We start from the raw sequence: 20,426 nt of genomic DNA, 5'->3' as shown, positions 1-20,426 counted from the left end.
GTGAACCCTAAAAATAATTTTTCCCAACAAACAGCAGGAAATAGTTTGGAGAAAAAATATGCCAAAATTCCCAAAATGATTAACTATAAATGTTTGTTTTCATTTAAAGGGGGGTATGATATAGAGATGAATATTTTGCATTGGTATGGTTCTTTGCCTATTGATATAAATTTAAGGTTGATTTTGTTACATTTTGTATATGTATTTCTGCTCTTATTTAAGGTATTGTGTTTGTGCAGCTCATTTAAAATATAATGTATAGTTAAGAAATTCAGATTAATAGATAGTCATCTGTAATAATCAAACTTGTAATGATGTTAGTTAGGTTTTCTAAATATACAAAGATATATTTCATTTAGGTAGATAATCTTCAACACTTCAAAGACCTACAATATATGGGACTTAAAATGTTTTAAGAACTTTGACTTTTCGTGACAGTGAGACATGTCTGCTTCTGGAAGCACCAATTACTTCAGAGAGGTTGACAGGCATTGAATAAACTCCTTATGGAATTTGCCTTCAATGTGACAAAGCTAGCCATTTGGGCAAGAAACTGTTCTTGCCTAGACTACTTTATGGTATGCTATATGAACTGGACACACAGGACCCACAGAAAAGTGACTGCTGATCTTTCCAAAAGATGGGATTCCTTCATAGTTCCTGCTTCACAGAAGAAACTGCAAGACATTCTGCAGGACACAGAAGAAAGAAACAGGCAAAAAAAAAAAAAAAAAAAAAAAACAAAAACAAAAAAACAACCTTCAAATTTCCTGTTTCATGGAAAAGTCTGTTGGACACTATGGGCCTGTAGGCCGAATATGGATGCCCTAATATTACAGAAGAACTTTGGGTGAATGTCTAAGCAGCAAAATGTCTCTGTCAATTCCAGAGTTTTGGAAGTTGCTCACAATGCACCTCCCATTTACTTAGGTAGTATTATATCCTTCTGGAGTCTTTGAAGAGTTGAAGACTGATAGTTATAGTTTTCCTTAGTTGTTATAAAAGATAAATTAGACATGAAACTTTAGACTCACAAAGAAATATTGTAACTGTAATTCTTGTTTGATACTTGTTTTGTTATGTTAAAGTTAAAATCTTCCTTTTATTTAGACAGAAAGGGGAGATGATGTGGGATGTCCATCTGTATGTATTGCTTTTATTGGTTAATGAATAAAGCTGCTTTGGCCTATGTTAGGGCAGAATAAAGCCGGGCTGCTAGAGATGTAGAGAGAGAATAGGCAGAGTCAGAGAGATGCTATGTAGCCTCCAAAGGAGACAGACACCAGATGCTTACTAGTAAGCCACAACCTCGTGCTGACACACAGATTAATAGAAATGGGTTAATTTAAGATGTAAGAATTAGTTAATAAGAAGCCTGATCTAATAAGCCAAGTAGTGTAATTAATATAGTTTCTTTGTGATTATTTGGATCTGGGCAGCCAGGAAAACAAAGCAGATTCTCCGTTTACACAAAGTCTGAGAACCTCTGTATCACATAGTCCTGGTGGAGGCTGAGTCTCAAAAATAGGAAACAAGGAACTTTCTAAGGTGCACAGCCAAGGCAACATACTCCTCAGATACCTGCTTCTTGCTCTGTTTACCAAGTTCCCAGTTTTCTCTGGGCTTACATAGCATCTATCTGGACTCTACTTCCTTTTTTAAAGATTTATTTTATTTTTATTTGTGTGTGTGTGTGCATGTGTGTGTATATACATGCATGTGCACAAAGGTGTGAGGTTCCCTTGGAGGCCAGAAGCCATCTTTGGACACGCCCCCCCCATTTGGAGTTATAGGCCATTATGAGCTGACCAATATAGGTGCTGGGAATTCAACTCTGATCCTCTGCAAAAGATGCAAGCTCTCTTTGCCACTGAGCCATCTCCCCAGCTCCTAAGATTTTAGTTTCCACTGACTTTAGGTTGTCCCCTTTCCCAAGATGCTATAGTACTTTCTAAATATCTCTACTATTATTCACTTATACTTCTATCTTCTCAGTTGACCTGGATGTCTCTTTCAGGCATAAACCATTGTGTTTATCCCTTAATACCTTAAAGTCTTTAGCAGGGAGTAAGTAGGTACTCCATGCTTGTTGAATGGATAAAAAGCAAATACATCACTTATAGAGACAGAGGCAAGCAGATTCCTGTGAGTTTGAGGTCAGCCTGGTGTAGAGAGTGAGTTCCAGGACAGCCGGAGATACACTGAGAAACCTTGTCTCAAAAAAAAAAAATTAAGTACATAAAACATGATGCCTTCCTCTCAATAAGAGGGAAAAGATTGTGAATGACCTAAAGCAGTGTTGGTTAATGTGTATTTCACACACAATGCATCAGGACAAGGGCTGATCTCGCCTGAGGAAGAGTTAAGAGACTGCTCCCTATCTTACCCATTCCATCTGCTCCCACCATTTCTAACAGTTCTGTCACATGCCAATCGCCTGGGTTATACTGCCATGGAAATAATTCATTTTTGCTTACCTAAAACATCAATCTATCTTGAACCTTCCTTGGAAATCAACATAAATAAATACTATTATCTTCATTTCCAAGTTATATGATAGACATTAAATGGCAGAATCAAGGTCATGCAAGTAACCATAGTGAATTTAAAATTAAGGTAGAAAATCAAAAGATTATCATTTATTTCCATGATTTTTAACAAATAGAAAATGAATATTATCATTGTTATACTGAAACAGATTGGCTGCAATACTGATTCAGAGCTCTAAAGGCAGAGGTCACTGAAGAGTGTTTCTCTTTTATGAATCATGTTGTGGAATATTAGTTTAAGATGTGTTACATTTGTGTATCCTGTGGACTATTTGTTTAATGATGTAAAGTACATTGCATTTACTTAACTCTGTGAAGCTGTGTTACTTTGCCTGTCTAAGACACCTGATTGGTGTAATAAAGAGTTGAATGGCCAATAGCAGGACAGGAGAGCGATAGACAGGGTTGGCAGGCAGAGAAAATAAATAGGAGTTGAAATCCAGGCTCTGAAAGAGGAAAGGGGAGGGAGGAAAGGAGAAGGAGAGGGAGATGCCAGGGGCCAGTCACCCAGCCACACTACCAGCCATGGAGTATGAAGGGAAGAAAAATAAATGAAGAAAGGTAAAAAGTGTAGAGGCAAAATGTAGTTAACGAGAAACCAGATAATTTAAGTTAGAAAATATGGTTAGAAACAAGCCCAGCTAAGGCTTGACATTCATAAATAAGAATAAGCCTCTGCATTTATTTGGGAACTGGGTGGCAGACCCCCAAAGTGAAAAAAAAGTCCAACTACAGAACCAACTTGTGATGGAGGAAGGTCATTGGCTAATAAAGGAACTGCCTTGGCCCATTTTATTGGTTAGAGGATAGGTGGGAGGAGTAGACAGAAAAGAACGCTGGGAGGAAGAGGATGTGAGGTCAGAGACTCGACAGCTCTGCTCTCGGGAGCAGACGCTTGAGAGAGACGCCATGCCCCGCTCCCAGGATGAAGCTCTGACCCAGGATGGACTAGGCTAGAATCTCCCTGGTAAGCGCACCTTGGGGTGCTACACACAGATGATTAGAAATGGGCTAAATTAATATGTGAGAATTAGCCTAGAAGAGAATGGGCCAAGCAGTGTTTAAAAGAATACAGTGTCCGTGTAATTATTTCGGGGCATAAGCTAGCCGGGCAGGCGGCTGGGGTGCTGGGAATGCAGCCCCGCCGCCCTTATTACTACTACAAACTTGTTCCAGGTACACTCGTCTCTTCAAAGGCAAGCAGCTACTTGGGGACTTAGCTGATGTTTAAAAGTAAAAGGAAGGGAGGGAGGGAATGAGGAAGGGAGAGAAGGAAGGAAGCAGAATGGGGTGGGACAGGCCTGAAATGGTAACAGTCTGAAGACTATAGAAGTAGGATCAGGAGCTAGAGGCAAGCCTGGTCTACACAAAGAACTAAAGGCCAGCCTGTGCTATGTAATAAGACCCCAATTCAAAAATAATAATAGTTAATTACCTCATTTTTAAAATGATACTTAATTTGCCCCTTCAGAATATAAGTGAGAGCTTGGTGCACATGCAAGTTCTCGGTTTAGTTCCCAGCACGGAAAAACAAAAGTGTGTGTGTGTGTGTGTGTGTGTGTGTGTGTGTGTGTGTGTGTATGTGTGTAGTGTAATAGCAAGTAAATGAAATATGCTAAAGAGAAGTTATTTTGTTAATCCACAGCTGTTAGCAGCTCCATCTCAGTGTGAATTGGTTGGTGGAAAGGATCATAGAGCAATAGATCAGCCTTACTTATTTACATGTATGTGTTATGTGTGTGTATTAAGAGAAGGTCTTACTTTGTAGCCCAGGCTTTCCTGGAACGTGTGTGTGTGTGTTGAGACAAGGTCTTACTTTGTAGCCCAGGCTTTCCTGGAACGTGTGTGTGTGTGTGTATGTGTGTGTGAAGACAAGGTCTTATTTGTAGCCCAGGCTTTCCTAGAACCCACTGTGTAGCACAGGTTGGTTTTGAACTGATGATGATCATCTTCCTGTCTGAGCTTTCCAAGTGCTGGGACTACCACACCCCTCCGAGTTACTTCTTTACACAACAGCCTGAAAGTGACTTTCTAATCTGTTATAGAGTCTTACAAATAGAAAATGATTCAACGAACTGAGAAGCATTTGTAAACTGCAGAAAGCCTACTCTGGCTACTGTTTGCATCAAGAACAAATGGACATGGTGGCAGGTGGAAAGGAATCCACTGCATAGTCCACAGACTCAGAAATGAGCGCCATCATGTAACAAATACAGATAATGATGAGCATCACTTCAGATCTGTGCCTGTGAGCTGTGGTGTCTGCCAAAAGGCATCAAAGTAAGCTAAACTCTGGAGTGACCCCCAGAGGCTTTATGGTGAACTCCACCTGCAGTTACAAACGCTTAAGAAGCAGGGCTGGAGAAACCCCTGATTTCATCAGTGTTTTGAACCATTTCAAAATTATTTTAAAATATTGAGTTTTTAAAAAATCTATTTTGACTTTTGTATATGTTTTATAACAGAAAGCATTTTAATAGTTCAGATGTGCAAATTAGTAACAAGTTAGAAATAACTTTTTCTTCAATTTTTCTTGCTAAGAGAATTACAGAATAAAGCACTTGCTGCACAAGTCTGAAGACCAGAGTTCAAAATCCTGGTAGAACCTGGGTAGGCACAGAGACCTGCTGTGCCCCAGTGCTCAGAAGAAACAGGATCCCCAGGGCAAGCTGACTAGTTAGACTAGCTGAGTTAGTGACCAAATCCTTGAGGCCCTGGTTCTGTGAGAGAGTGCTCCTCAGCAAACAGAGACTAAGGAAGACATCGACCATCAACCTGTGACCTCTACACACATGTTCATATAGATACTTGCAAACATGCATACACAAGGGGGCTGGAGAGATGGCTCAGAGGTTAAGAGCATTGACTGCTCTTCCAAAGGTCCTGAGTTCAATTCCCAGCAACCACATGGTGGCTAACAACCATCTATAATGAGATCTGGTGCCCTCTTCTGGTATGCAGGCAGGCATGGAAGGAATGTTGTATACATAATAAATAAATAAAAAAAAAAAGAAGAGAAGAATTGCTTTTTAAAAAAAAACATGCATACACAATACAGACAGGCACACACCACATACATGGGTAAGAAAGAAGAAAAGAAGGAAGGAAGGAAGGAAGGAAGGAGATAAAAGAAAAGAAAAAGTTTACAGACAAATGATGCAGACAGGCAAATAGCACAGAGCAAATGGAACACAGGGGCAAAGGGACAACAGCCAAAACTGGCGGTGGGGAAACGGAATAGAAAGCACAGCTGATGGATAGAAAGACAAACTCCCCCACTCCCCGAAGGCATTGCCAGTCTCTCCCATCTCCTCTGTGGACTAACTACACGATAATATTTCAGTGTTAACAAAGGAGCACATAAGGGCATTTCCAAGTGCTCCTATGACAAAGGGTGAATTCTAGAATACAAAGGAAATAAATATATGACTCCATGGATCTAAACTCCTAACAGTAAATGGAGCACTTTTTGACGAGGGTTGCTATAACAATGTCATGAGATTCTAACAGTGCTAGAATGTTCTTCCTTGTGTCACAAGACAAATATTGAGTCCTACCATGGGATGCCCACTCGGATAATTTTTTAAATTCTCCATTGAATAATTTGAATAATTATTATATAAGCTTCCAGTTTGCACTTCCAACTGTCTACTTCAGCGAGGCCCTGTTTTTCCTTAAAGAAAATCCCCCAACCAAAGCACAATCGAACCCTGCAAAGTTATACAAATACATACATGTCGAAGAAGTTCAATGTTACCATTGGTGATTTCATTGTTTATCTTCAAAAGCCATTGGTGAATCATGTCAAATATATGTCCTTGGAGTGTCCTGTAGGGGAAAAAAAAAACAGGCAAAATAAACACAAGAAACGTGAGTGGAATATACAAGTCACCGTCAGTAAGATGAAAGAGGGACATGGTAAGTGTGGGTATCAAGATTTAAGGACTTAGGCAAAAGTGACTCAAAACCTTGAGCTCCTGATAGGTTGGTTAGGTTGAGACAGCCATCCTAACTACTAGACAGATGTCAACTAGTATGATGCCCTTGGGACATTGTACAGTCTACCTGCAAAATTCTGTCTCCACTGTAAACACACATGCTGTTCACTCCTGCGCTAGGAGGACCTTCTTGTGGAATGCTAATTAACTTTAAAAACCCTCTCAGCGATTGGCTTCTGGCATGACTGTGCAGAGTCAGCACAGCCTACTCCCCAATGAAAACAATAAGTTAACTTTGAAAAACTAAACTATTGAAAACTTCCAGAAATGATAAGAAAGAAAAAAATTTCAAAAAACAACGCTGAAAACGACATAAGTTTATGGAAAAATAATAATTAACAGAAAGTTCAACAATTTCCAAGCAGAATAATCACAGAGATTCGTTAACAGAGACATCAAAGTGAAAATGCCAGAAGTCTCCAGGATGAAGACACTGCTTCACAAAGCAAACCTCAATTCATTCAAAAGCCAAAGTCACGTAACTGAATGAAGTTACAGTTAACAAATGGAAGGGATTGGGAACCTCAAACATGTGAAATTTAAAATGACAAATGGGTCAGCAAATATTAACTCAAGATTAATCATCAGGTACTTTGAGGTTAATGCAAGTAAGGAGACCACAGTGTAACTCAGACATCCTTAGATGGGGATTGATAGCTTCAAATATTAAACAAGGGTCTCAATTCCATGACCTAATGGTTCACCTTAAGACCATGGGAAGGGCTGAGAGGGTTCCCTAAGTGACAGACAGAATGTGTGGTCAATGTGTGCCACACTATGGATGGAGGAAGTGGTGAAGCACTAAAAATAATAAAATCAAAAGTAGGATGAAGGAAATCATAATTGTAATAAAAATCAATACCCTAGAGCACAGAAAGACTTTGGAGAAAATCAATTAAAATGAAAGGAAGTTCTTTGAAAAGTTAAAGCTTTCTATTGCTGTAATAAAACATCATGAGCAAAAGCAACTTGGGGAGAAAAGTTTATTTCAGCTCTGGAGGTAGAAACTGAAGCAGAGGCCACTGGCTTGTTTCCTTGGGCCATGTCAATCATTAATCAAGAAAATGCATTATGCAGACTTGCTACAGGCCAATCTTATGGAGGCATTTTCTCAATTGAGGGTCCTTCTTCCAAAAAGACTCCAGTTTGTGTCACCTGACAGAAAATTAACCAACACAATAAGTATTTATCTAGAATTGCCAAGAAAAGCTGAGGTGAGGTCCAATGACCGCATTTAGAAATGAGAGGAGGGACACAGTGTTGACTTGGAAACAAAGAATTGGGATATGGCTGTAGCTCAGATGTGGTTTGAATGTGTCCCTGAGTGATCACTGTATCAAAAGCTAGTTCTCCATACAGTAACATTAAAAGACAATAGAACCTGGGGCTGGAGAGATGGCTCCACTGTTACTTGCTGCTCTCCCAGGGGACCCAGGTTCAATTCCTAGAACCCACATGATGGCTCACAACCATCTGCAACTCCAGTTCCTGGGGGCTGATCCACTTTTCTGACCTCTGTAGGTACCAAGTACACAGACACACATGAGGGCAAAACACCCATACATATAAAGTTAAAATCAAATCATTTCTAAAAGAATAGTGGAGACTTTGAGATTCAGCTATGCAGGCCGGGGGTCGCCAGACCGTGCAGGAAGCACACCAGAAAAAGGTATGTGGTCGTTACTAGACGGAGTAGCCCATGTCTGCGCATGGCTAGATTTAACAGCAAGATGAAGTCGAGAACTTTACAAAGCAGGAGAGAAATATGAGAATCTGTCCTGGAGGGACTGGCTGTCAGTGAGCAGTGCTAACCCAGAGGAGGGAGAGATGGCTCAGTATCAGCTCAGAAACTCTGCAAGTGCTGCCAGCCATGGGTACTCTGGAGAACAGAGGAGAGAGACTTCAGAGAGAGGTTGCACACAGGACACCTGAAGAAGCCTGGGACCCTCTGTGAACTGCCCTCTCTGGAAACGCAACAGACACTACTAGGTAAAGAAAGGTCTTTCTTTGAGTTGGTAATCGGCAAGGTGGGAACTTGGCCAGAGTCGATCCTGCAGGGCAACTTCAACACAGGTGTCTGAGGACAGAATGGTCGCACAGGGCACTTGCAACAGGTCCTAAAGGACATCCCAGAGGTGTCCTTCAGGACATCTGAGAAGCCACTCACTGACCAGACTACACAATAATCTTATCTCCCGAAGGAAGAGCTCAGGTGAGAAGTGTTCAGAGGTTTGGCAGGCTTCCGGGGGCCTGGGAAGGAAGACCAAGAGGCTCAGACAGGAAAGTGAGCCCAGCAGACCTCCAATAGGCCAGACTGCCTTTACAGTGTCTACTCCCACCCAACTCTCTCCGCTCCATCACAGTTGTCCCCTCTTTAGTTATACCCAGTATCAGTAAAGCCTTCCACTGTTCTTGAGCTGGCCCCTCCCGCCCGCCCCCATGTGGTTTGTGGTTTGCGGTTTGCATAAGAATGGGTCCCACAGGCTCATTTATCTGAATGCTTAGTCACCTTAGAGTGAAAGGATTAGGAGGTGTGGCCTTGTTGGAGGAAGTGTGTCACTGGAGGTGGGAGCTGAGGTTTCAAAGGCCCATGACAAGCCTGATGTCTCTATCCCCGCCTGCAGATCTATATGTAGCTCTCAAATGCTCCAGCACCACGCCAAACTGACAATGGACTAAACCTCTGAAACAGCAAGCCAGCCCCAATTAAATGCTTCCTTTTATAAGAGTTGTTGGGGTCGGTCTCTTCACAGCAGCAGGAGACTGATTAAGAAGACACCCTTTATTATTCTTTTTTATTGCCCTCTCCCAGAGAACACCAGCTGCCCAGTCTGTGGTATCCCTGTTTCTCGGACTTCCTAGAGCTGGGAATATCCTTACCTCGTTGTACTGCCTTATCTCTCTAGTCAACCAATTCTCATCCAACATGGCCTCATGGCCCTCCTCAGCCCCTCCAAGTCTCCTTTCTCTCCCTTTTTTCTCTCTCTCTCCTATACTAGCTACTGGTCTTACCCTGAGGGGAGTTCCTTTTCTTTTCTTTTTTCCTTCCCAAATGTAACTAATGCTAATCAATGCCACATAATACTATTAATGCCTCCTCCTAAAGTGTATTTTGATATGGGCCTACATTTAACAGTGATTATTTTGCAGACAGCCTTCCTTTCATGTGAACTGTTTATAATGGGAAAAGCAGAAAGAAAGCATATTAGTGGTGGATTAGGGCCATAGGAGGGGGAAGGGGTATAGGCTAGGTGGGTTTTTTTCTTCCAGGGGTTCATGTTTTGGAAAGCTAGGCTTTTTGTGTGGTCATGAAACTTTTAAGGGTATGGCCTACTAAGTGGTAATTAGGTCACCGGGGTACTCCATGAGATTCTGGGTAGTTCCTACAAGAAGGAATTGTTGGAAAAGAATGAACTAGATCCCTCTGACTTGCCATGTGATTCCCTCCCTCCTACCTGCATTCCTGCCATGATGTCATTTGTCATGAGCCCTTGACAGAGCCAGCACCATGCTATTTAGACTTTCAATTTGTGAAACCGTAAGTAAAAATAAGTCTCTTTTCTGAAGAAAGAGCCCAGCTACCTGTATTTCATGGTGTTGGACTCTAGCGTCCAAACACCGAGAAGGAGTCACCCCCAGAGACCATCTCACACACCACAGCCTATGCAAAAGCATGAGGATTTTATTAATTCTGTCATTACAGGGTCCCTCAGCATTTGGGAAGCCGAGAGACCTCGAATAGCGGGTACAGTTTACTTTTAAAGGGGCCACAGAAGCAAGGGGGGGTTGTTCTTTGACTATTCTGATTGGCTTATTTGAAAAGGCTATTACCAATAATTGACTGGAGAGCTGTTGCCAGATCAGATGAGGTCAGAGGTCATTTTGACCCCGTTTCCCAGGAGACTGAACCAAAACATACATATATGGGTAATTGTTCAGGAACTGAGTACGTGCGAGTGTAGCTGTTAGGTCCTTGGTTCCCAGGGGAGGAGGGGAAGCACTATGGCACAGAGGCTGAGAGGATTCAGAATTGTCAAAAATGGCTTTAGGATTGTCTTAAAGTCTTACAATGGCAGTAACAGAAATCTTATTTCACCATAACATACAAAGCTTCTTTTTTAGAAAAATAAAAAATAAGGTTTTAAAATCTATAAATACACTGAGACTATTGAATTATTAGATTAGAGCTTTAGACACATCCACCCCAAAAAGAAGAGCCTGGGAACTTACGCGCCAGAATCCATGTCCAGGTACTGTGGAACGGTACCAATAATGTTTAACAGTGTGTCCAACTGAAACTTCATTTCATTGATTTTCTCATCAATTTCAGCCCACTCTTCAGGAGGCATAGCAGAAACTTCTAGGAGGTTTTCTAACTTGAAAGAACACATGTCCAGAGAAATAATCACGTTTGGAAGAACTTTGGAGATACCTAGAAAAGTGAGGGAAGGAAACATTAACAAATTGTTTGTAATATCACTGTTTCAATACTAGATTATAAAATCTAGGCAAGGACAGATGCCCTTGAAAGACTCATCCCTGAAAGAACCGGAATTGGCACAAAACATTCCAAAACCAAGTTCTCAGCACAGAGGATACATGATTGCCCCAGAGGGAGTGAGGACAGGGAATAAGAGGACAGGAGATAGAGGACAAGGGAGAGAGGAAAGGGAACATGGGGGAGGGGAAGGGTATTTGTCCCTGGGGGACAAAGGACTGCCTCTGGAGAGAGAGAGAGAGAGAGAGAGAGAGAGAGAGAGAGGGAGAGGGAGAGGGAGAGGGAGAGGGAGAGGGAGAGGGAGAGGGAGAGGGAGAGGGAGAGGGGAGATGTGGCCCACGGGCAAATGACGGTTTATAAAGGTCAAATGCAAAACACTGTTAGGATGAGTTGGTTTGTTTTGATTGGGCGTGTTAATCAGGGCAGCTGAAAGGGAGCTTTTGATTGCTGGACTTCAATAGTTTGACAGCTGGATCTTGGTAGTCAGCTTCGGGAGGAGGATGTAATCAAATAAGGGAATAAACCTTGGTGGCTAGCTTTAGGAATGTGGCCCAGTGTTTTGTTTTTTTTTTTTTTTTTATCAAGGCTGAAGGGATGGGGGAGAAGGGCAAGGCTGGAGAGCCCTGTTTGCCATGCTCCAGCCTACTAGAACCCATAGATTTCTAACTAAACAGCAAGTAAACGCTGCAGTAAGTGCCTCTGTACCCAGTGGGTGCTTCTTTGGTGAGCTTGTGTTCTAATTTCCTTGCTTTCTCTGTGGAAAACCAAATGCATTAAATCCAGAAATACCAGCTACAGTTTTCTGGCACTCTCTGAAGAGAGGAGTGATGATGAGCAGCTTCTTCCCGAGAAGTCAATGACCGGGGAGTAGATGTGGGTCTGCAGGTATTTCTTGGTCCTTGACTGGGTCTTCATGAAATCCACAGTTTCTAGTCATGGCAACCACTATACTCTAAAGGCCTGAAGGATAGAGCCTGGATCCCACTGTTAACACAGTTGACTACTTCACAGTGAGGTCACAGAAAAATACCTTCTCTGTCTCATTTCATTTTTAAAACATGAAGAGAAAACCCTGTAGTGATATTTCATTTATATTTTAATGAATAAAGCTTGCCTGAGATCAGAGTGTGAAACAGCCACACTGGCCAGCCATATAAACCAGGCAGTAGTGGCACACACCTTTAATCCCAGTAGCCACACTAGTTAGCTACAGAGGCCGGGCGGTGGTGGTACACGTCTTTAATCCCAGAATTAGAGAGGAATATAAGATGGGAGGAGACAGCTCTCAGCTCAGTCTCATTCGAGATTCCTGGAGGCAGGATCACCATTTCGGACTGAGGTAAAGGTAAGAGCCAGTGCCTGGCACCGGGATTAAAAGCACGCATCACCAGCTTTTTAACACAGGTACTGGGGATGTGAACTCAGGTGTTCCTGCAATGCAGCAAGCACTTTAGCACTTTCCATGCTGAGCTATCTCCTCGGCCTGTACATTCTCTTAAGGGGAAAGATTCATCACCACCTTCTATAGAATACCTAATCCAACGAGTGTGGATATATCCTGCTTTTGGAGTTTCTTTCTGTAGCAGGCTTTCTCGGACTGCCAGCCCTCAAATCGTGATTCAAACTTACTATTAGTTATGAATGCTCAGCTCTGTATTATGCTTGTCCCACTAGCTCTTATAACTTAATTTAACCTGTTTATCTTTGTCTTTGTTTTGCCTTGGGGCTTTTTCCCTTTCTTTCATTCTATATGTCCTTCTTTCCTGCTTCCTTGGTGTCTGGTTGGCTGGCAGCTGCCAGACTGGCCCCAGGAGTCTCCCTCTCTTTCTCCCTTGTTCTCTGCTGAGCCTAGATTCTTCCTCCTACTTATTCTCTCTCCCTACCAACTATGCCTATCCCTCTACTGTCTAGTTATTGGCCATTCAGCTTTTTATTAGACCAATCAGGTGCCTTAGGCAGGTTAGGTGAAACAGCAACACATCTTTACATAGTTAAAGTAATATTCTACAACATAAACTAATGTAACATAACTTTACATAGTTAAACAAATATTCCACAACACCTTTCATCTACTACTTTTAGCTTAATTAAGGGTTAAAAGTTAATCATATTTCTTGAGAGCATGCCATCTAACAGGCATTAGTTATAAGAAGGAAGATAGATAGGTAGATAGATAGATAGATAGATACAATTATTGTTACATGAACAATAATTAAAGTATTGGAATAAGTAGTGCCAAAGAGATTTGCATTAGTACAGATCTTGGTTTATTGATACAAATTTAAGGTCAATTTTGTTATACTGTGTATATGTATTTCTGATCTTGATTAAGGTATTGTGTTTGTTCAGCTCATTTAAAAATGTAATGTATAATTAAGAAATATAGGTTAATTGATAATCATCTACAATAGTCAAGCTTGTAGTCATGTTAGTTAGATTTTCTAGATGTGCAGAGATGTATTTCAGATGGATAGGCATTCTTCCAATCTTTCAAAAACTACAGAATATGGCATTTAAAGTGTTTTAATAAGTTAGGACTTTTCATGACAATGAGACCCATCTGCTCCTGGCAGCACCAATCTACTTCAAGAGGAAGATGGGCACTGAAGAGGATCCTTATGGAGTTTGCTAGCAATTTGGGCAAACTGCTCTTGCCTGGACTGCTTGATGCTATGTTGTATGAACTAGACATGCAGGATCCACAGAGAAATGACTGTTGAACTTGCCTAAAGGTGAGATACTCCTTTGGGGTTCCTGCTTCATGAAAGAGTCTGTCAGACATTCTACAGGATACAGAAGAAAGTAACTGATAGGCTTTGCCATTAAAAGGCAGAACAGATCTTCAAATTTCCTGCTTTGTGGAAAAGTCTGCTGGATACTATGGGCCTGCAGGCTGAAGATGGATGCTCCAATGATATAGAAGAACTTTGGGTGACTGTCCAGGCAGTGAGATGTCTCTGTCAATTCCAGAGTTTTGGAAGTTGCTTACAATGCACTTCCTGTTAACTTAGGTATTATATCCTTCTGGAGTCTTTGATAGAGTTGAAGAATAGATACTTATTATTACAGTTTTCCTTAGTTATGATAAAAGATAAAGTAGATATAAATATTGTAACTTAATTCTTGCTTGATACCTGTTTTGTTCTATGTAATTTTACTATGTTAAAGTTAAAACCTTCCTTTTTATTTAAACAGAAAAGGGGAGGTGATATGGGATTCCTCTCTGTATGCTGTGAATACCACTGGTTAATAAAGAAACTGTCTTAGGCCTGTGCAGGGCAGAGCTTAGGTAGGTGGGGGAAACTAAATTGAATGCTGGGAGAAAGAAGATGAAGTCAGAGATGCCATGGAGCCACCACTGGAGACAGACACAAGCCGCCAGCTGGAACCTTGCCGGTAGGCCATGAACATTGTGGTAAAATATAAAATAATGGAGATGGGTTAATTCTTATACTTAAGTGATTGGCCAAGCAGTGATTTGTAATATAGCTTCTGTGTGGTAATTTCAGGCCTGAGCAGCTGGGAACACACAAGCGGCCTCCTACAACAAAGTAGCTATCATAGAGATATCACAAAAAGTCTACAGAGGCAAATAATGGCTGTATTTTTAAAAATGAGCAATAATATACAGATAGCTCACAGAGGAATATATCAATAATATTAATAATAATAATAATAATTGTGCTGCACTTAGTGATAACACTGGTTCCTACTTAGAACATTTTCTGAAGGTTCTTAGTTCTGTCAGTAAAGTAGTTTTCAGACACCCACCTTAGACATTCCCTGAGATCACTGCATGAGTTTGGGAGATACCTTTCCAGGCCAGAATGTGAAAGCTGGTTTATATAGCATATGTTGGATAAACTGGCTATGAAATTGGAATTTTAACATAATTGATGGTGTCTGACTAGGGTTAAAAAAATAGACAAAACAGCTGGGCAGTGGTGCCACACGCCTTTAATCCCAGCACTTGGCAGCAGAGGCAGGCAGATCTCAATGAGTTCAAGGCCAGCCTGATCTACAAAGTGTGTTTCAGACAGCCAGGTCTATTACACAGAGAAACCTTGTCTCAAAAAACAAAAAAGAAAGAAGAAGAAGAAAAGCAGTCAAATTTCCCTGGAAAATCTGAAAGAGGCTGATACATGAAGTCTAGCAGTGAATGAGACTGATACATGAAGTCTAACAGTGAATGAGACTAGGGCCTGGATGGAAGAAAAACAGCTGAAAATCTGCAGAAGGATTTTTATGGACATTTCTCTCAGCCCAGATTTCTTGGTGTAACACTGGGCAGCTAATCATCTCTTTAAGAGCAGGAGGCAGAGATTTTACTCTAATAAAAGGGTCAACCCATGAAGAAGCTGCAGCAATTATAAAGACATAGACAATAACAGAGTACCACAACATACAGAGGAGACCAATCCAAAGCAACAGTGGATGACTCCAGTTCTTATTGTACAAAATAACTCAACAAAGAAATAGGGGGCTGGGGCCGTGGAATGGCTCCAGAGGACCCAGAGTCAGTTCCCAGCAGTCACATGGCAACTGACAACCATCTGTAACTCCTGCCCAAGGGATCAGATGCCCTCTTCTGGTCTCTGCAGTCCTCGTATACATGTGCTACACAGACATACATCTAGGCAGTACCAGAGGAAACTTGAAAAGGCAACCAACAGAATGGGAGAAAATATTTGTAGGTCACATGTCTGAAAAGTGATGTGTAGCTACAATAAAAGGACAACACACATATGCACGCATGCACACACGCACACACATGCACAATATGAACGGGAACTTTCCCAAAGAAGATAGACAAGAATTTTTGCTATCCTTATTATCAGGTGCATACAAATCAAGACCACAGAGAAACAGCATCTCACATCCACTGTCATGGTGAGATGGCCAAGAAAGTAGAAACATCAGAGCCTCGTAACTGCTCCTGAGGATTTAAAACTGTATCCACCTCAGAAACACTGTTGCAGTCTCCAGAAAGCTAAACACAGAGCAGCCTGTCAAACAGCTAGGACTTCCGTCCAAAAGAAATGAAAACAGCAAACAGGGATAAACCCAAATGTCTATCAACAGCTGAAACTATATACAATGTTAGGTGTATACATGACAGTTTATTGGTCATAAAAATGATGGGGGGCCAGCCATGGTGGCAAATGACTGTAACCCCAGCACATGGGAGGCTGAAGCATGAAGACCAAGTTTGAGGATAAGTCATGTCTTTAAAACAATAAAAAAAATTTAAAAGACAGGGGTTTGGGGCCAATCTGGTCTATACAGTGATCTCAGGACACAGAGAGACCCTGTCTCAAAATAAGGGGGTAGACAAGGCTTGAAAGATTAGTACATGCTGCGAATATAGATGATGCTTAAAGACATGATGCTATGTAAAGAACGAAAAAGGCACAAAGCACATGTCTCATTCACATGAAAAGCCCGGATGGAACTGTAGAAAGTGTTTTAGGAATAGGGATAGAAAGTGGTTGAGGAATAGGATAGGGGTGAGGGTGATGAAGGTTAAGACCTGAAGGATACAGGACTCAGGACTCCTAGTGAAGTGTTCTAAATATTACAAACTCACCTGTGGAAATGGATGCACACACATGTGTACATTGTATTCACACTTTAAACAGGTGGTGGTATTATATCTTAAATTATATCTGAGCAAAATGATACTCAATACTTTTTCTGCTTGATTTTTTCATCTTTTTTTAAAGATTTATTTATTATTAGTCTCAGTATTCTGCCTACATGTATTCCTGAAGGCCAGAAGAAGGCACCAGATCTCATTATAGATGGTTGTGAGCCACCGTGTGGTTACTGGGAATTGAACTCAGGACCTCTGGAAGAAAAGTCAGTGCTCTTAACATCTGAGCTATTTCTCAGTGCCCTTTCTGCTTGATTTTTAAAACTGGGATGGTTTGTACTTATTTCTTAGATTTTAATTTTTGTATATATTTTAAAGATTTATTTTTTTGTTTTTATTAATTGTTTTTATTGGGCTTTATTTTTCTCTGCTCCCTTCCCTTCTTACCCCATCCCCTTCTACTCTCTCCCATAATCCCCACGCTCCCAATTTACTCAGAAGATCTTGTCTTTTTCTAAGATATTCATTTCTAATGAACTCTTTGGGTTTTAATGATATTCAACACTGTAATTACTGTTAAGATTCTTTACGATGCCAAGAAATCCCATTTTGCTTGTTTGCTTACCGTTGTCACCATTTATTCTTATTTCATACTCTTTGTAGAGCCTGCTAATGTTTTTTATCATTTCCTCCATGTACTCGTGCTCTGGGGGCAACACCCCATCCATGTTCTTGTGGCGACTAAATATCGCAAACCCAATGTCTGTCCAGTTCTCCTGTAAGCGCCTGATGACCTTGAGAGAGTCGTATTTGGCCAACAGAGAATCCCCTGAAAATTTTTCTTTCTCCTCACTCATCAGCTAGGAAGGGAAGCAGAGGGGAGAAGAGCACACTATTATTCCAAGTCTGCGCCTCCATCCCCGTGATTCGGGTTTTTTTTTTTGTTGTTGTTGTTGTTGTTGTTGTTGTTTTTTTTGGTTTTTTGAGACAGGGTTTCTCTGTGGTTTTTGGAGCCTGTCCTGGAACTAGCTCTTGTAGACCAGGCTGGTCTCGAACTCACAGAGATCCGCCTGCCTCTGCCTCCCGAGTGCTGGGATTAAAGGTGTGCGCCACCACCGCCCGGCCATCCCCGTGATTCTTAAAGATTCTGAAAAGTCAGGCGCTATTGTCATTGTCTGCACATTTCTTCTTGTAAGATTCTGGGGTTAAAGATACTCAGGCTCAAATTCTTATTCTGCCATTTGCTACCGACAGAAAACTCAGTTAATTATCTTCCTAAGCTTCGATTTGGGAAAGTGTGAGATGGGAATCATAAAACCTCTATCATGAGCTGTCAGAAAGAATACAATAATGTATGAATTGCATTTTCAGCCTGACAAGCATTTAATAAACTAAATAAGAATTATTATCCCTAATTATGTATTTTTTAATTTTATCCATATGTGTCAAAACTACCAAAAAAAAGAAATCACTAAAGTAAATACACTCTATGTAGAAAGGCAAACATCCTTGGTCTGAAGATTATTATGATCAAGTCATTCCAGAAGAAGAGGAAGTGACTGGGCACAGTGGTCAGTGCACACCTGTAGTCCCAGCCCTGAGAGGCAAGGGGGTGGGAAGGAACTCCAGTCTGGTCTCGGCTACATCATGAGCTCAGGATCAGAATGGGTTATTGGAAACCTAGTCTCAAAAGCATACACAAAAAATCAATTCTTGAGCTTTGTATGAGATTTCATTAGGTCATGAATTTAATATTCCCTCTTAACTCAATGACATTATACATTTTTCTTTGTCCCACTACTATAGCACAATAGCATAATAGTAGTCAGGCCTGCACATTTGGCTCAGTGGGATAGGACTGAGCCACACCACTGAGCCATATCTCTGGCCTCATAATGGTGACTTAGTAAAATTTATTTTTAAAACTTAAAACTTTTTTAAAAAAACATTCTAATAATGTGTAAAATGTAATATGTATGGCACATACACAATAAAATACAGCCTGACCTTAAAAAGGAGTTGATCCTGAAACATGTCTGAACCTTGATGGCAATACTGAGGGAAATAAGGCATTCACAGAGAGATCAATACTAGAACCGTCAATTCACAGAGAGTAGAATAATGCTTGTCAGGGGCTGCGGGAAAGCAAGCCCTGGATTTATTGTTTCATGAGTAGCAATTTCGTTGGAAAGTTCGACCATGTAACAGTGCGTATGCACTCCATGGCATAACCTATACACTTCAGTGGCTAAAACGTTATTTATGTTATATATATTTTCCCATGACTGATAAAAATGTAATTAATTTTAAAAGTGCAGCTTGTCCTTTACACGAAAGCTCAATATGAGGAGAGCAGAAATGATACTTATACTGGGAAGAATTCAACTGAGACTCAGCCTCTCTCACCGCACAGCCTAGCTAGGTTGGTTTTTTCTTTGTGTGTGTGTGTCATTCATAAACCCTGACGTGCCTTTCTAAAGGATAAAATGTGGCTCAGCTGCAGGTGCGAGCCATCACACTTGCCACCAGCCAGTAGAATGGCAGACTATCTTGAGGAAGTCTTACCCTATGAAACTCCTTGAAGTCGATAAGGACTGAAGCGAAAGGGTTCCCCTTACCATGGGTTACAATCTCTTTTCCGCTGGAAGAAGAACAACAAGAGAGAGGTCTCAGAACAAGACACACACAAAGAAACCCAGAAGTCCACACGTGAACAGCAACATTACCTGTTAACTCCACCACCTTTCAGGACAGCCTCCAGGCCCAGCCCCTCTTTTCTGGGAATTCCTCTTCAAATTAACAATTAGAAATAATAAACTCTGATTCTAACTAGTCAAGTTATGGGGCTTAAAGCCTTCAGGGCATCTCTTTAAAGAGCAAGCTCTCATCTTGAGAACCTGAGACCAGGGCATCCTAAGAATTCCTGCCAAACAATAAGTTACTGGACAGGAAGCTTGACAGATGGACAATTATGAGAACATCAGGTCAGGAGTCCCAACTCCTTACCAGAAGTGCCCTTTCATTTCTCTGACATGTACAAGGAAAAAGCTGTTTTATCTTTATTCTTTTATATTTTATTGATTTGTTTAATTTTTATTTTATTTATTTTATTTATTTTTTTTTTTGATTTTTCGAGACAGGGTTTCTCCGTAGCTTTTGGTTCCTGTCCTGGAACTAGCTCTTGTAGACCAGGCTGGCCTCGAACTCACAGAGATCCTCCTGCCTCTGCCTCCCGAGTGCTGGGATTAAAGGCGTGCGCCACCACCGCCCGGCTTGTTTAATTTTTTAAACAACAAAATAACCCTTTTTGGAACTTGAAGACCATTTTATTACAGGCAAGCGAGCTGAAAATCCCAACAGGTGCTAGCAGGAGGAAGATGGAGAAGAGGAAAACGTCATTGGAGCTGACTTGGAGGTTGTCAAGCAGATCTAGAAACGGGGGAGGGCAGGACAGTGTGCAGAAAGACAGTGCCAGAGTCCAGTGTCAGGAAAAGCATCCTGGAGCTCGTGGCTAGTAATGGAAAAAGAGTCAGAAATGAGGAAAAGCCAAAGGTTCAGTTTTTAAATTAGAAATCAGAAAAGCAGGTATACTTAGCAATGAAGACCTGCAAGTGAAGGCTTGAAGAATATTTATAAAAACAGGGGCTCACTATGTAGCAGGCTGGCCTTGAACTCATGATCTTTACCTCCACCTCATGAGGGCTTACAGGTAAGAGCTAGCACAAGGGAGCAGACACCTGGGCTCCCCTCGCTGCCAAGTGGGCTGCACGAAGCCACTCGTGGTGTAT

The 20,426-nt window shown here is 41.2% G+C and overlaps 1 protein-coding gene across 1 annotated transcript in view; it reads right to left on the bottom strand.

Annotated features, from left to right (window-relative positions):
- Axdnd1 (axonemal dynein light chain domain containing 1) overlaps positions 1-20,426 on the bottom strand; it is a 78,367-nt gene that overhangs the window by 25,701 nt on the left and 32,240 nt on the right. The window contains exons 14-17 of the mRNA XM_041662452.1: positions 19,204-19,279; positions 17,264-17,498; positions 10,778-10,979; positions 6,284-6,377 (exon numbers count right to left, since the gene is read on the bottom strand). Of these exons, the coding sequence (XP_041518386.1) occupies positions 6,284-6,377; positions 10,778-10,979; positions 17,264-17,498; positions 19,204-19,279 (607 nt within the window). The remainder of the gene's footprint in view (positions 1-6,283; positions 6,378-10,777; positions 10,980-17,263; positions 17,499-19,203; positions 19,280-20,426) is intronic.

The sequence above is a fragment of the Microtus oregoni genome, unplaced genomic scaffold, assembly GCF_018167655.1.
Source record: "Microtus oregoni isolate MIOR12 unplaced genomic scaffold, Mior012 000013F_ref0000133, whole genome shotgun sequence".
NCBI lineage: Eukaryota > Metazoa > Chordata > Mammalia > Rodentia > Cricetidae > Microtus > Microtus oregoni.
Note: the sequence above shows the minus strand (reverse complement) of the source record. Positions and strands in the feature narration are given on the sequence as shown.